General features: G+C 48.6%; 2 protein-coding genes across 3 annotated transcripts in view; both read left to right on the top strand.

The window, feature by feature from the left end:
• Positions 1-6,231, top strand: part of TCF7L1 (transcription factor 7 like 1) — a 151,238-nt gene extending 145,007 nt beyond the window's left edge. The window contains exons 6-12 of one of the 2 annotated variants that reach the window (XM_032880673.1): positions 583-685; positions 960-1,043; positions 1,769-1,912; positions 2,601-2,760; positions 2,841-2,948; positions 3,710-3,785; positions 4,833-6,231. In XM_032880673.1, the coding sequence (XP_032736564.1) occupies positions 583-685; positions 960-1,043; positions 1,769-1,912; positions 2,601-2,760; positions 2,841-2,948; positions 3,710-3,785; positions 4,833-5,266 (1,109 nt within the window). In that variant the 3' untranslated portion in view covers positions 5,267-6,231. Of the gene's footprint in view, positions 1-579; positions 686-959; positions 1,044-1,768; positions 1,913-2,600; positions 2,761-2,840; positions 2,949-3,709; positions 3,786-4,832 lie in introns of both variants that reach the window. The other variant, XM_032880672.1, reaches the window with a different exon arrangement.
• Positions 6,232-11,476: 5,245 nt separating this feature from the next.
• Positions 11,477-12,076, top strand: part of TGOLN2 (trans-golgi network protein 2) — a 6,606-nt gene continuing 6,006 nt past the window's right edge. The window contains exons 1-2 of the mRNA XM_032880599.1: positions 11,477-11,608; positions 11,784-12,072. Of these exons, the coding sequence (XP_032736490.1) occupies positions 11,563-11,608; positions 11,784-12,072 (335 nt within the window). The 5' untranslated portion in view covers positions 11,477-11,562. The remainder of the gene's footprint in view (positions 11,609-11,783; positions 12,073-12,076) is intronic.

Below are 12,076 nucleotides of genomic sequence, written 5' to 3'. Positions count from 1 at the left end.
ATAGCAAAAAGTGCTGAGGTTGAGCCAGCTTTTACTTACTTATTTTTGAACTTGTTCACCAGAACTATCCAGCCCAGGGAGCCATAGCCTCATCAAATCCCCAGAGTGGCCATGGCTCAAAGCATTTTTGGAGCCCCTCTTTAGAGAAATCACAGTTACTGTAAGTTATAGATAATGAGGACAAATGTGGAGAAGACATCCAAAGTTTACTTCTCTGTGAATGGGGCAGGTTTTCTAGAGGAAGACTAGTTGGCAGATGACTCTGGGGGATATCTTGGGTCTCTCAGTCCAGGATTTCCAGTCCCTTTCTTGGATAACTCCTATGTGAACACCTGGAAATTATGCCTGATGACAGAGGTGGGATCCACGTAGCCAGAGAGAAGCTGTGTTTAGTCCTACCTTCCCTGGATATGTCCTTGACCCCAGCAGAGTTGGGAGGTGACAGGGCCAAGATACTGAAAGAAAGGCCTTCCAAGCTCCAGCATGCCTGGGGACATGAGGCAAGGGGCTTCCAGTTTGGTGTTACTTCCGGGTGCTGTGGTAGGGCCAGGGAACAGACTGACATGTATTTCCTTGAAGCAGGAATCCCCCGGCCCCCTCACCCATCTGAGCTGTCTCCATATTACCCACTGTCTCCTGGAGCTGTTGGACAAATCCCCCATCCCCTCGGCTGGCTCGTCCCGCAGTAAGGAAACTCACCGCCTTCCTTACCCTCCTTCTTTCCTTGTGCTGTGCTCTGCCTCCTATACCTGCAATGTGCCCTGCGGGTGGGGGGTTCTCTATGCAGCACCCCCACGCCTCACATTGGGGTCCTCTCCCCAAAGCCCATGGCTCTTCCTCTTACTTCCTCCTTCTTGCCCTTTATCATCCTTCCTTCCCAGTCCCCGGCCTTCCCTGTCTGCAACAGTCCCACTGTAGCCAATATGCTGACCAGATTTTCTCACTCCTGGCCGTGACAGGCAAGGACAGCCCATGTACTCCCTGCCTCCTGGTGGTTTCCGGCACCCCTACCCTGCCCTCGCCATGAACGCCTCAATGTCCAGGTGAGTCCTGGGGCTGGGGCTGGCAGCATGGACTGGCCTTGCAGGGAATGGTCCTCTATGAGGGTCCTTGCCATTTCTGACCATTAAAACTTGTTCTTGGCCCTTAACTAGGAGGCACAGGCTCACTTTTCCTCCCCACCCCTCTTTGCTAAGGCGCTTCCTCATGCCCCATGGTCGGAATGGAGACCACAGACTGGCTCACTCTTTCCCCATCTCTCTGAGGGAAGAATTTCAAAGCCCTTAGCCTCCTGCCACGTCCCCCCACATGCTAGGCTTTGTGGCACTGATGCCAGAGACTGGGAGAAGATTCATTATTCCTGAAATGGGAACAGGAAAGGGGGCTTCTGTCTCGGGGGCCAGATCTACGTGACAGGGGCACCTCTGTGACAAGGAAGTGCAACCCACAGGCTACGCCCTTCTTCCCCCCGCCGTGCACCCTGGCCTCTGGCCCATTACACCTTCTTTTGTGTTTTTCATGCTACCTGCTTCCAGCATTAGATAGAGGAACCCTGTGCATCTGTTGGGGAAGGGGAGGTTTATTGGGTGTTTGCCAAACATGGTTCTGTCGGGGTCCATGAATGGGCTCCCGTTGCTCGAAGGCCTGCCACAGCCGAGGTATTACCCAACTGCACCGTAAGGGCAGGCAGCCTCCATGTCCTCTGCCGGGGTGACAAGCGTTCACCCTGAGCCCCTCTGTTGTTCCTTGTTTCCCACCTGGTACACAGCCTGGTTTCCAGTCGGTTCTCTCCTCACATGGTGGCTCCGGCCCATCCCGGTCTGCCCACCTCAGGGATTCCCCACCCCGCCATTGTCTCCCCCATCGTCAAGCAGGAGCCGGCGCCCCCCAGCCTCAGCCCGGCGGTGAGCGCGTGAGTATCAGGCGGCCTGGTTGCCGGGGTGGCCAGTCTCTGAGCAGCAAATGCCCTTTGCTTTTCTCTCCTGGTGGCATTTAGCGGGCAGCCAGCAGCCTCCCTCTGCCATATCCTCTTCTCTCTTGGCAGTTGCTCCCTTGACTCTGTGTTCCCATCCTCTCAGAGACACATCTTTCTTTGCTCCTAGTCAGGAAAGCTTGACAGGATTTAGAGGCTGAAGGAGAACCTGAGAACGCTTCTGGCGTCCTTCCCCCTCCCTCACATACAGGGAAGTGGGAGCCCCGAAGGGAGGATTTTGTCTGGGCCACATGGCCAACAGTGGCAGGGCTGAGACTTGTCACCACGACCCCAGCTTCATCCGCTGAGCTGTAAAGCCAGCGGGAAGGCCCACGTCAGCACCCCCGGTGCAGTAGACCCCCCTCTTGCTTCTGCCCAAAGTGCCCTGCCCCCTTTCCTCTATCACCTGAGGCCAGCGCTCCTCACCACCACCCTCTGCTCCTTCCTCAGGGAACTGGCCCCTCAGAGTTATGGCCTGAGGTCATTCCGAGGTTGGGGACCCCTTGTGGAGGGTGCTCATCCCCCCCTCCAACCCTCCAGGGCAGGCAGCCCTGAGCGTCAGTGAAAGGCAGGGATGGCGGGCTGGCGGGCCCTGACACATGCTGACCGATAGCTCTGTGACTTCCAGGAAATCACCAGTCACGGTGAAAAAGGAGGAAGAAAAGAAACCCCACGTGAAAAAGCCTCTGAATGCCTTCATGTTGTATATGAAGGAGATGAGGGCCAAGGTGGTGGCTGAGTGCACCCTGAAGGAAAGTGCGGCCATCAACCAGATCCTGGGAAGAAAGGTAAGGTCCTCTCTCGCCCCGGGCTGCGCTGCGTCCCCTGCACTCTTCCCTCCCTGTCACTTCTGACCCTCTCTCCGCAGTGGCACAACCTGTCCCGGGAAGAACAGGCCAAGTACTATGAACTGGCCCGGAAGGAGCGGCAGCTTCACTCCCAGCTCTACCCAACCTGGTCAGCCCGGGACAACTACGTAAGTGCACCTTGGCCCTGGAGAGCGGTGTCCGCGACTGCACGTGGGCAACAGGAAGAGACTCTGTTTATAGAGGTCTCTTAAGGCCAGGGAGGAGGCCATATGTCTCTAGAAATAAGGAAGGCATTTTCATTCTCAGGAGATCAGCAAGGACATGGCTTTGGCGTCCTAAGGACCGTTGTAAATTTGTAGCGCTCTCATTTGAAGCGGACTCAGCCTTTGATTCCGTAATTTAGGACGCATTGTGAGCTGTGTTCGGGCTCTGGTGGTGGGGGTCTTGCTGGCCAAGGGCTCTGAACCTCAGCTGGCATTTCTAATAACTCTTTGAAACTAGACTGAATTTTGTATATCTGTTCTCATTTGCTTTTTATTTCTGGTGAGAGGCTTCCGAGCTGTCTTAGATTTTTAGTGGGGACTGAGTCTCCTCAGAAAAGATCAAGAACCACACTGTTCCAGGGAGGGAAATGGAAAAATAAACCCCAGGGCACTGAAGGGATGAGGCCTGCCAAGAAGGCCAGGACACCGGGCTGGAGGAAAGGATTGAGTAGGGGAGAGGAGGGCACCTTCCAGGATGGCTCATTCTGCCTCCTCGGAGGCGTCGGTGGCTGTGTGACCTGAGCGGCTCCCCTCTCCCCGCAGCTCCCTCACCCAAGGAGGGTCAAGAGCAGTATGGGCCATGTCCTATCTCCCCCACTATCTGGGCGTCCCCCTAAAAAGTTGGTTATTCTGCCCCTTGGTTACCCTTTCTTTGTAACTTTCAGGGTAAGAAAAAGAAGAGGAAGAGAGAAAAGCAGCTGTCACAGACACAGTCCCAGCAGCAAGTCCAAGAGGCTGAGGGTGAGTCGTTGGAAGGCACAGGCTCTTCGAACCACCATCACAGTGGCACCTGCCGCACCTTGTTCTGGGGTCTCTGTGGGGTTCGGCGACGCGCTGTGTCATCACAGCTGCCATTCTCAGGGCCTCTGCCTCATGGGGGCCTCTTGCATACTCAGGGGGATGTTACTATTACTCTCTTTTTGGGGATGTTACTCTCTTTTTAGAGGTGACCCGGTCACTCTGCTTGTTAAATGGCGGAGACAGGATTTGATGCGAGCACTTTCCCACTTCAGAACCTCTGCGCCTTTCAACTCACTTGGGTAGCGTCTTACACGAGGGTTTTGGGATCAATGTACCGGGCAAAAATGAATGGTATCTGAAATTATCTTTGGAATTCCCTCAGGAAGGGGCACAGTAGAGACAGACATACCCTCTATTCATGAACCCAATGGAAGTAGGTGTTCCTCCAAGATTTGGTTGGTTGAATACCCAAAGAAATACTTTGCTTGGTTTTGGGGCCACTTTGTGCCAAAATTATGTACCACGTCTTTTCGCCCCGGAATCCCACCTAGCATGGTGACCTCTTCTCTCCTGCTCACTCTGGACAAGCATAGAACTTCTGAGACCAGCTGAAGTGCTGCTTATCTCTTGTCTCTCCCTCCCTCTCTCTTTGCCATCGATGTCGTTTGTATATTTGCTTACACAAGAGTACACATAAAGTATGTAAAGTCCGCAGGATACCTCACCACTTAGCAGGCACCCTGCCATTCTGATAGCACATAAGTCTGAATTTTTAAAGCAAATTGAATGGAGATCCACATCCAAAAGTGCTGAGATTTGGGCAGGGAAGGGAATGATATGATCGCCTGGGTTATGTCCCCTCCTATCAGATACTGAATAGGCATTTTGGCACTGCCCCTTCTGGACGCTCGAGGAGTCCTGCAGTGTGGTTTCCGCATCTTGAAAGCCTGGATTTCGGGTCCCCCCCTCCCTCCCAGTAGGCGATCTCGTGTTCGGCCTCACCCGCAGTACTAGCCGCTCAGTCTTCCTTGTGGTTTGTCCCTGTAGGTGCTCTGGCCTCCAAAAGCAAGAAGCCATGTGTCCAGTACCTGCCCCCTGAGAAGTCCTGTGACAGCCCCGCCTCCTCCCACGGCAGCATGCTGGACTCCCCGGCCACCCCCTCCGCAGCCTTGGCGTCCCCGGCTGCCCCCGCAGCGACCCACTCGGAGCAAGCCCAGCCCCTCTCCCTCACCACCAAGCCGGAGAGCCGGGCCCAGCTGGCTTTACACTCGGCTGCCTTCTTGTCAGCCAAGGCGACAGCCACCTCCTCTGGCCAGATGGGCAGCCAGCCCCCGCTCCTGTCCCGGCCCCTCCCCCTCGGGTCCCTGCCCACAGCTCTGCTGACTTCTCCCCCGTCCTTTCCGGCCGCGCTCCATGCCCACCAGGCCCTTCCAGTCCTCCAGGCCCAGCCTCTTTCCTTGGTCACCAAGTCTGCCCACTGAGCTGCCCCCTGGCCCGTGCAGGCTGTCAAGTGACTCGTCGAGTAGTAATGATTCAGAAGAAAGGAGAAAAAAAAAAAAAAGGAAACTTTATTGGTCAATATTTGACCACTCTGGACTGTTCTGTAAAGTGACTGGTAACAGCAGCACTTTACGTTTTGTAGATGTAACCAGTAGCTGACCTTAAGGCTTTTTTAAAAAACAAAACAAAACCATAAAAAAAAAAAAATCTTTAAAAGAAAGAGAACTGAAAAGTAGTGTGTTATTCTTCCTGTATGTGCAGTGGTGGATGGACCTGGGGAGAAGACCCCTTTCTCTCTACCTCTTTCCCTTTCTGCCCTGCTCCCTCTTCTCGGAGCTCCCACGTGCCCTCCACCTCTTCCCAGTCCGCGTATCGGCCACGGCTGGACTTCTGGCCTGTTACCTCTTCATCTAGATCCTGTTCCTGAACATTCCCTTTGACCTCGCCAAGTTTTTCTCCTTTGCTCAACTGCCTTCATCTTTGTCCTCTGCCCAGTGTAAGACTGTCATCACGCGAGAAGCCACCTTTGCCTGATTTTGTCTCCACCAGCGTCCCCTTTCCCTCAGTGGGCCCTAACGCAACAGCGTCCAGCTTTTGGTGGGCAAACAGGTCCTCTGAAATGGTTCTTCCCCACGTTGAAAGGGATTCAAGGTGCCTGCCACTTCCTCGGTGAAGAAGTCTCTGTGCCACCCCCTCACCAGTCAAGACCTCCCCTCACAGTCCCAGAGTGGCAGATGGGACCTGGCCCCAAGGCCTGGCTCTTATCTCCTGGGTCAGTGCTAGCACAATCTGCCAAAGGTCTAAATGCCCTCCCCCCTCCCCCTATCACCTCACATGCTTCTTCTGTGTGTATTTCTTTTTGTTTTTATGGGGTTTTTTGGAGCAATTTAAACTTCCAGTTGTTTATTTTCACAAAAGACAATAAAATTGCAGTTGCAAGACCTTTTCTGAGTGTTTCAGTCCTTTTACTGAATCAAGCCCCCATCTTCATAGCAAGTCCTGTGCTAGCTTTTTGCAGAGGGTTGGAAGGGAGAATATGAAAACATGCCTGACCAAAAAATCCAACCCAACTTCCAGCCTCAAATGTCCTGAGACCAGTCAGTATCAGTGACTGAGATCCAAAGAGAGAGCAATCTTTATTTCTCTTTGTCTTCTTATGATTGCCATGATGTAAGGGGCGTCCTTTGGTTGTTTTGCATGATAACTAGCACTGAAATTCCTTTTATAACAGCTTTATTGAGCTATGATTCCCAAAACATGCAATTTACCCGTTGAAAGTGTACAATTCGATGGAGTTGTGTATCCATCATCACAGTCAATTTTACTGTTTTCATCACCTCGAAAAGGAACCCCAGCCCCTTTAAAATTCACCCCCATTTTTTCCCCTTTTACCCCGTAGTCCCAGGCAACCACTAATCTATTATCTGTCTCTGGATTTGCCTATCCTGGACACATCATTTAAATGGGATCATATAGAGGCTGCCTGGCTGGCTCAGTGGGAAGAGCATGTGACTCCCAATCTCTGGTGAGTCCAAGCCCCATGCTGGGTGTAGAGATCACTTAAATAAAACCTTAATAAATAAATAAATAAATAAATAAATAAATAAAACCTTAAAAAATAATAATAAATGGGATGATACAACATATGGTACTTGAGTGTGTGTTTGTGTGTGGGTTTTTTTTGCTTTTAGTAGGCTCCCCGAACAACGTGGGGCTTGAACTCATTACTCTGAGATCGGTAGTCATATGCTTTACTGAGCCAGCCATGTGCCTTATGTACGGTCCTTTCTCACTGACTTCTTTCAGCCTACTATTTTCAAGGTTCGTCTATGGTACAGCCTGTGTCGGTACTTCATTTATCTTTATGTATTTATTTATGTATTTATGTATTTATTTATTTATTTTTAGAGAGCGACAGGAAGGCGGGGTCGTGCAGAGGAAGACGGAGAGAGAATCTTCAGCAGGTTCCACATCCAGGGCAGAGCCCCATGCAGAGCTCCATCTCACAACCCTAAGATCATGACCTGAGCCAAAACCAAGGGTCAGATACTCAACCCACTGAGCCACCCAGGCACCCCTCCTTTATTTTTGATGGTAAAATACATGTAACATAAATTTGCCATTTTAACTATGGGGGCACCCAGCCTGCCCAGTCAGTAGAACAGGTGACTCTTCATCTCAGGGTTGAGAGTTCAAGACCCACATGGAGGATAGAGCTTATTTTAAAAAAGAAAAAAAAAAGTTAAGAAAAATAAAACTTGACAAGGGTGTGTCCTCCAATTTTGCTCTTTTCCAAGCCTGTTTTGGCTATCCTAGGTCTCTTACATTTCCATATAAACTTAAGAATTGGCTTGCCAATTTCTGTAAAGAAAGCGGAGATCCTAATAGGGAGTGTGTTGGTAGATCAATTTGGGGGCATACCCATCTTAACAAAATTAAGTTTTCCAACCCATGAATATGGGATGTCTTTTTTTTTTTAATTTTTTAAGCACTATTTTACTTTTTTTCCCCTCTCTCTCTCTTTTTTTTTTTTTTAATGTAAACTCTATGCCCAATATGGGGCTGGGGCTTGAACTCACAATCCCGAGATCAAGAGCTGCATTTCCTACTGACTGAGCCAGCCAGGTGCCACTACCTCTTTCGTTCTTTTTGATAGTAAATGGAATTGTTTCTTAAACAATTTCCATTTTTAGGTTGTGTATTGAAAATGTATAGAAATACAATTGAGGGGCGCCTGGGTGGCTCAGTGGGTTAAAAAGCCTCTGTCTTTGGCTCAGTTCATGATCCCAGGGTCCTGGGATCAAGCCCCACATCGGGCTCTCTGCTCAGCAGGGAGCCTGCTTCCTCCTCTCTCTCTGCCTGACTCTCTGCCTGTGATCTCTCTCTGTCAAATAAATAAATGAAATCTTAAAAAATAAAATACAATAGATTTTTGTATATTGGTCTCACATCTTATAAACTTGCTGAACTTGTGTCTTGTTATGTAGGCTCATGTCCAACATGGGGCTTGAACTCACGAACCTGAGATCAAGAGTTGCATGCTCTGCCAGCTAAGCCAGTCACGTGCCCCACTGCCGAACTTGTTTTAATAAATTTTTAGAAAATCCTCAGGATTTTCATATGCAAGATCACACCATTTGTAAATATAGTTTTACTTATTCCTTTCAAATCTGGATACTTTCTATTTCATTTTCTTGCCAAATTGTCCTGGCTACATCCAGTACAGAGTGGAAGTGGTAAGAGTAGACATCACTGTTTCTTATCTTAGAGGGTAATTTCAAGTCCTTTATCACTAAGTATAATGTTAGTTGTGAGATTTTTGTATGATGCCCTCTTTCAGGTTGAGAAAGCTCCCTTCTTTTCCTAGTTTAAGTGTTTTTATCATGCAGGGGTACAAGGAAAATTTAAGATTTACTAAAAATCCCTGCTACCACTCCCTTAAACCAAAATGGGTGTGAGTTAGGGGTTAGTGATGCATCTGCCTTCTCTAATCCTATTCCAGTTAGAAGATCTGCCTAAAGAAGAACCACACAATGAACCAGGTGCCACAATTGATTTGTGATGCCAAACATCAGCTAGACCTTCCGTGCCACTCATTGGTTATTATGATTGGCCTTTGTCAGCTCCTCTCCAAAGCCCCTCAACAACTATACATCACCATTCTCAAATCCCCCACTCAATCCCCACCTTCCCACTCTTGGAAGACTGCCCTGCCTCTTAGAATATCAAGAAAATTGAGGCCAGCTGAAATGTTCCATTTTGATCCCCCACATCCCCACCTAAATTTCCACCTACCCGCTAATCATTTTTAACTGCCTTTCCATGGGTCTCAAAGTCAACCTGTGGTTCAATCCAAAGTCAACAGCTCTGTTGCTCCCTAGACCCAACCCTTCATCTCTGGCCTTGTTCATCTCTGTACCTTGTAATCTTGGTCACTTTGTCTAATGAGCTCTTCCCCTCAGTCAACAAAAAAGTTCAGTCCTCTTATATAACTTGAAACCCTCTGTTTTACATGCAAACTTCCAGAAAAGGGTAGTTACTATTTACCTTCCATTCACTACTTAACCCATTGCAAACAGGTTTTGCCCTCAACACTCTACTGAAATATCTAATTCCTTATCTTACTTCACCTCTGTGCTGTATTTTATTCTGTTGATTTCACTTTCCTCATAGAAACACTCAGTTCTATGACAATTGAAAGCCCTCAAAGGATGTTGAGTAAAGAAACAGTGAAAAACAAGACCATAGTGTACCAGAAAACAAGTGACATGACTAGTTGTAGCACTAAAACTACAAAGAGGACCTGTAAGGTAAAGAATTGTATGTATGGTTCTGTAACTTGCTTTATTTTCAGTTAATAATCTATCATATGCACATAGACTGTCAGCAGAGGGGGTATAGCTCAGTGGTAGAGCATTTGACTGCATATGCACATAGACACCCATAAAAAAGGGGAAAATCAACAAAATAATCATGACAATAGCTCTGGACTACAAGATATTTTTATTTTCTTACCTTGGCTTATCTTTATATAAAAATTTTTATTTAATGAACATATGATAACTTTGGGGAGTCTTAATTATATGCTAGATACTAGGTTAAATTTTCATATGAAATATCTAATTCTCAATACTTTTATTCCCATTTCATAATGATGAAATTAATACTTAACACGGGTGAATTGCCCAAGGTCATGTAAACCATTTCCCTTCACCCTCACCTGGGAAATACCTACACTCTCTGGTCCTCAACTCGAAGGTCCCTGTGTCAATAGAGCTCACAGTTTCTGCACCTTGTTTTCTTGGCCTTTCTTAGAATGTGCACTCACACACAAACATACATTCACACACACTACAATTGTATAAATATTTGGTTAATATTTGTGTTCCCCACTAGATTGCGTGCTCCATTAAGTGAGGACCTATTGTGCTCGGTTCGGCAGCACATATACTAAAATTGGAACGATACAGAGAAGTGAGGGCCTATCATTTTTAAAACCAATCTACAAAGCATCTAACCTGGCCAATGATTACAAAAGATCTCAAGCAGCAATTAACTTATAAACAGTACTTCAAACAGTGGGATTCAAAACTATTTACCCAATGATACCAATTTGGAGGAAAATGAATATGCATATAAAAACAGAACAAAAAGTACACTGATTAAGACAGAGGGAAAAATAAGTATTCTTACTTGTTTAAAAACAAAACACTAGATGCAGCGGGCACCTGGGTGTTAAGTGTCTGCCTTCATTTTGGGTCATGATCCCAGAGTCCTGGGATCCATCCCCAGGTTGGGCTCCCTGCTCAGCCCAGAGCCTGCTTGTCCCTCTCCCTCCGCCCTGCTGATGCTCTCTGTGTGTGCCTCTGTCTCAACTAAATAAGTGAAATCTTAAAAAAAAGAAAGAAAGAAAAAAGCCTAGAAAATAAATAAAACACTACCTAGAAACACAATACACTAAGTGGTAATCTGTAGCATGGCAGGGATCAAGAATTTTGATGTATACCTTTTTTTTTTAAATTTCATTTTGATTTCTGAACCACTAGAATGTATTATCAAATCAAAAATATTAGAATGTTTGCAAGGCAGAGAATACATTAAAACCTTGTGATTATCCCGTAAGAGTGGGATAAATATTTTTCCTATTTCTATAAATACGTTCACTAAATCTTCTACAGTGAACGTGAATAACTTTCATGACAAGAAAAAGGACATACTTTTTAGAAAAGATCTTTGGGGACCTCGGAGGGCAGTCCCCGTGGGAATGGGATGGCTCCCGCTACAAAGGTGACGGGATGAGTTTCTGTTTCCAGATGGGAGAGACCTGGGTGCAAAACGTTTGTAAGCTACGAGCAAAAAACCGAGAGAAAGGGAGAAGTTAAAAACGTGAGCTGAGGATGGAGCCGAGGCGCCGGGTCCCAGCAACGTCAGTCCCGTGGGACCATCTGCCGGCCAGGGAGCTCTGGCTCTGCCAAGATTGTCTCGGAAGTACAAGGGGAAAAAAAGGAAAAGGGGAGTGACGTTTGCGGCGGCGGCTTGGCAGCGAAGAAATCTGGAGAAGAAAGAGACTGCATGATCTCTGCACGGAAGAATACAGCCAAAACGGAAAAGAAAGAGCGGAAACACCGACCACTCCGGCCCTCCCCTACCTCTCCACTTCCCCTCACCGCGGTTGCGGCGGAAAGACGCACGCAGGAAGGGGCGGAGCTAAGAATACTAAGACTGCGCGGACGGATCTCGCGAGAGCAGTAGAGGGCGGAAGCACAGCCTGTGCAGGATGCGGATCCTGGTTGCGTTGGTCCTGCTGAGCGTCGCAGCGGCGGGTAAGACCCCCCCTCCCGGTACCCCCAGTAATCCAACTGCCACCCCCAGACCCCCCACCGTCACCGCGGGTCTTCCCTGCCATAGACACCCCTCCGCTTGCCATCACCCGCCTGCCCGTTTGGTTGTTGCCTCAGTCTTTTCTAGCTCTGAAACCAACTGGTTTCTTTATTTCAGTTTCCTTACCACTAGAAAAGTCCGACAAGTTAAAGCCACAGGCCACGGGCGAGGGCCCTGACAAGGAGGAGCTCCAGCCGCAGGCCGCGGGAGACGACTCTAACAAGGAGAAGCCCGAGTTGCAGGCCACAGGAAACGACCCTAATAAGAAGCCCCAGACGCAGTCCACGGGACACGACCCTAACAAGGAGAAGCCCGAGCCTCAGTCCACGGGAAACGACTCTAACAAGGAGAAGCCCCAGACGGAGTCCACGGGAGAGGACCCTAACAAGGAAAAGCCCGAGCCTCAGTCC

This window comes from Lontra canadensis, unplaced genomic scaffold, assembly GCF_010015895.1.
Source record: "Lontra canadensis isolate GAN:19392208 unplaced genomic scaffold, GSC_riverotter_1.0 scaffold71, whole genome shotgun sequence".
In the NCBI taxonomy this organism is placed as follows: Eukaryota; Metazoa; Chordata; class Mammalia; order Carnivora; family Mustelidae; genus Lontra; species Lontra canadensis.
The sequence above is the reverse complement of the archived record's forward strand: the minus strand, read 5'-3'. Positions and strand labels throughout refer to the sequence as shown.